A 3,240-nucleotide genomic window follows, 5' to 3' on the forward strand; every position below is an offset into this window, starting at 1 on the left:
CTGACTTGTCTGGTTAAATAAATGTAAATAAATATAATAATAATGAAAAAATATCCAATTAATTATCTAAAAAAAAAATTCCAATTATCCAAAGAAACTTACTATACAAATGATATCTGCAGCAGACAATGAACCAAACACCCCAACTAGAATTATCATTTCATTTTATTCAATAAGCTTGGCATAAATTATAGCACATTAAAATATTTTTTTGTGTTGAGTTACAAAGTGGATAGCAACATTTGTTGGTCTCAAAGAAAACAATGCGTTGCCAGCGAGGAACTTCGTAGCTTCATTGAACGGTTTCAAGCAGCTGATGTTGAGAAGACAAGAGGAGAAGTTGAGCAGCCACTGTTGAGTCGATGCTGGATGAAGACAGATGAATTATTACACCATCACGACGGACACGGTTTCAAAAGCCACATTACATAAGGACAGGAGGCATTGGGAGAGGGGAAGTGACAGGAGAACAAAAGGAGCAAATAAAGAAAACATAAAAGCACAAAGTGTGTATGAGCGGATGGTTTAGAGTGAATAATAATATGCAACAAGGAACTCTGCATGTTTTGCATGTATTAAAACCCAAAAATACATGCTTACAATGATTCTGACAATGGAAACAAACACAATATAACACAGGAAAATGAACACAGAAAATGTTCTTCGCTGCATCTGGCTACTCATGATGATGGCTAAATATGAAAGGGGAGTAAGCAGATGGGAATGATTGAAAACTTGTTCAGTGTCTCTATGTGCAAGTCAAGTCCACATTTCATCTTTGTCCTCTGTGCTCACTTTTTTTGCCATAATACTCCAATAAACATTGACTTTTTAACTTCTTTTATCCTTAATTGTCTTTAAACACTTCCCCCACAGAGCCACAGGCTTTGATTGGCCGGTGGGGCCAGGGGGCGTGTCTCTGCCTCTTTGCGGTCCAATCAAAGAGCTCCCTTGCTATAGTTGAGCCGCGGAACAGAAGCTAGCCTTAAACCTGGGGCCGGTTCGATGAGGTTCCTCCATTCTACTTCGACATCTGCTGCTGAACGTGAAGCAAGAACTCGTAATAAGAGAAGGCAGATTCAGTGCGGTCCTCCACGAGGTGCTGGAAAAAACTGGTCTTGGTCGAGGCGTCGTCCCTGGAGAAAAACAATTGCATGAGGGTTAAAGTCAACATGAAATCATAACTGGCCCTATTTTACTGTGAATGATTTATCTGTGCATGTGTCTTCCAATCTTTCATCAAAATATAAATTGTGATCAATTTTGATTTCTAGTCTTTGAAAGGACAGTCCATCCAATGAAAATAAAAATTCTGTCATTTATGGACAAAAAAACAAAACAAAAAAAAAAATACTATGAAAGTAAAAAAAATCACTACATTACAATGAAAACTGAAAATATAAGAATAAAAGCTCATTTTCAAAGTATTTATAAATATTAGAATATTAGAAAATAATATATATTATAAAATAACACTATGCATTATAAAATGGAAAGTTGTGATTCTGATTGGATGTTTTTTATAATTCCATTACATAATAAATAATAATAAACTTTTTTCTTAACTGACTTGCCTGGTTAAATGTAAATAATTACAGTAATTATACACATCAAAAATGTAAAAATCTAATGCAACTGAACTAGGGCTGCAACAAACGATTATTTTGATAATCGATTATTCAATCGATTATTCTAACGATTAATCGACTAATCATCAATTAGTTCACTGATTAATCAGTAGACATTAATTGATTATTCAACTTTTGCAATTAGTTAAAATATTGAGATAGACATATTCTAACAAATAAATTAAGGTAATCACTTCAGCTTTTGAAAGTCATTATGTAATTACAGTTATACAATTAATTTATACAAATAAATATATATATGGCACACAAAATGAGATGGCAGAGAAACTCTCATTCACCATTTAATTAGCTATATGAAAAAGTAGCTGAATGATACACATCATCCTGCCTAAAATCTCTTTTTGTAAGTCATATGGATAAGAAACAAAATAAAGGTTAAGTGATAAGACGTTTTATTTTTGGGTAAACTATTTCATTCACAACATAATCTCTCTTAAAATACCTTATAGGGTTATGATAATCAAAACAGTCCTGAGCTAGATCAAGCTTTGATCTCTGCAAACCAAACTATAACTTTAATTAAATGTTTTTTCCCCACTAATAAAAAGATTTTATAAATTGCTAGCTCCACACTGGAGAGCTGCTTTATAACCGAAAATCAATTCTAACTGAAAGCGACACTGACTCTGGTTTTTCATGTTTAATACTGTAAAGCTGCTTGATTTAAGGCTAGTCAGTTTTTGATGTGTTTATTTTGTTATTGAGAGGAAAGCACGCAGTAAATTAGGGCTGCACAATTAATCGAAATTAAATCGCAAAGGCAATAAATTGCGATTAGGCAGAAGCTGCGATTGTCATGCGTATCTTTCAGTGAAGCACAGTTCTGTGATCAGTAGTAAATCTCCATCCGAAGGCCAGAGGGCGCTCTCGCGCTGAAAATCCAAATATGCACCGAAGAAGAAATCCAGGAAATGCCTATCGCTGCAGCTGAATAAACAGACTAATCACAGAACCGGCTTTACTGACAAAATGTGCATGACGATCACAATTAATCGCGTTCGATTAATCGTGCAGCCCTACAGTATATATTTACATATTCATCCAAACGCCGCTCACCAGCCACAGGTTCGGCTGCGTTTGCTCTGAACTGAAGCGCTGTGTCTTCTTCTCTTGAATTGCATCCAGGAGGGCTGAATTGCAGTCTTGCGCTACAGTGCCCAGATGGAGCAGCATTTACTACACAGAGCCATAGTTCACTGAGAAGATACGCAAACAGCTGTCATTATTGCGAACGATTTCATTGATTTCATAATCCTACGATTATATCGTCTGCGATTATGAACGCGATTTTGCATAGCTTGTCAGAGAACTACTTCATATGAGATCACACGACTAATTCGAAAGTGAAAGTAAAATGCGCACAGGCATTTACAAGCTATTTAAAAGCGAATAAAAGAAAACTATAACAAACTACCTCACCGTCACAACCTGGAGTACATTATATTTCACACACTTTAAGCTCTTTTATTTTCCAAATGTAATAGGATTACTCCAATGAATCGTTCGGTTTGTAAAGCGTACCGAACCGAAAGCCTCGTACCGAATGGTTCAATAGGAATACGTGTATCGTTACACCCCTAATATATAAATA

At 35.4% G+C, this 3,240-nt stretch overlaps 1 protein-coding gene across 2 annotated transcripts in view; it reads right to left on the reverse strand.

Moving 5' to 3' along the window:
• Window positions 1-206: 206 nt before the first annotated feature.
• The window catches only part of LOC107662171 (protein transport protein Sec24B-like), a 32,675-nt gene continuing 29,641 nt past the window's right edge, over window positions 207-3,240 (reverse strand). For both annotated transcript variants that reach the window (XM_016452087.1, XM_016452086.1), the window contains one exon: window positions 207-1,136. In XM_016452087.1, the coding sequence (XP_016307573.1) occupies window positions 1,022-1,136 (115 nt within the window). In that variant the 3' untranslated portion in view covers window positions 207-1,021. The remainder of the gene's footprint in view (window positions 1,137-3,240) is intronic.

Source organism: Sinocyclocheilus anshuiensis, unplaced genomic scaffold (genome assembly GCF_001515605.1).
Source record: "Sinocyclocheilus anshuiensis isolate Anshui unplaced genomic scaffold, SAMN03320099.WGS_v1.1 scaffold1120, whole genome shotgun sequence".
Classification (NCBI taxonomy): Eukaryota; Metazoa; Chordata; class Actinopteri; order Cypriniformes; family Cyprinidae; genus Sinocyclocheilus; species Sinocyclocheilus anshuiensis.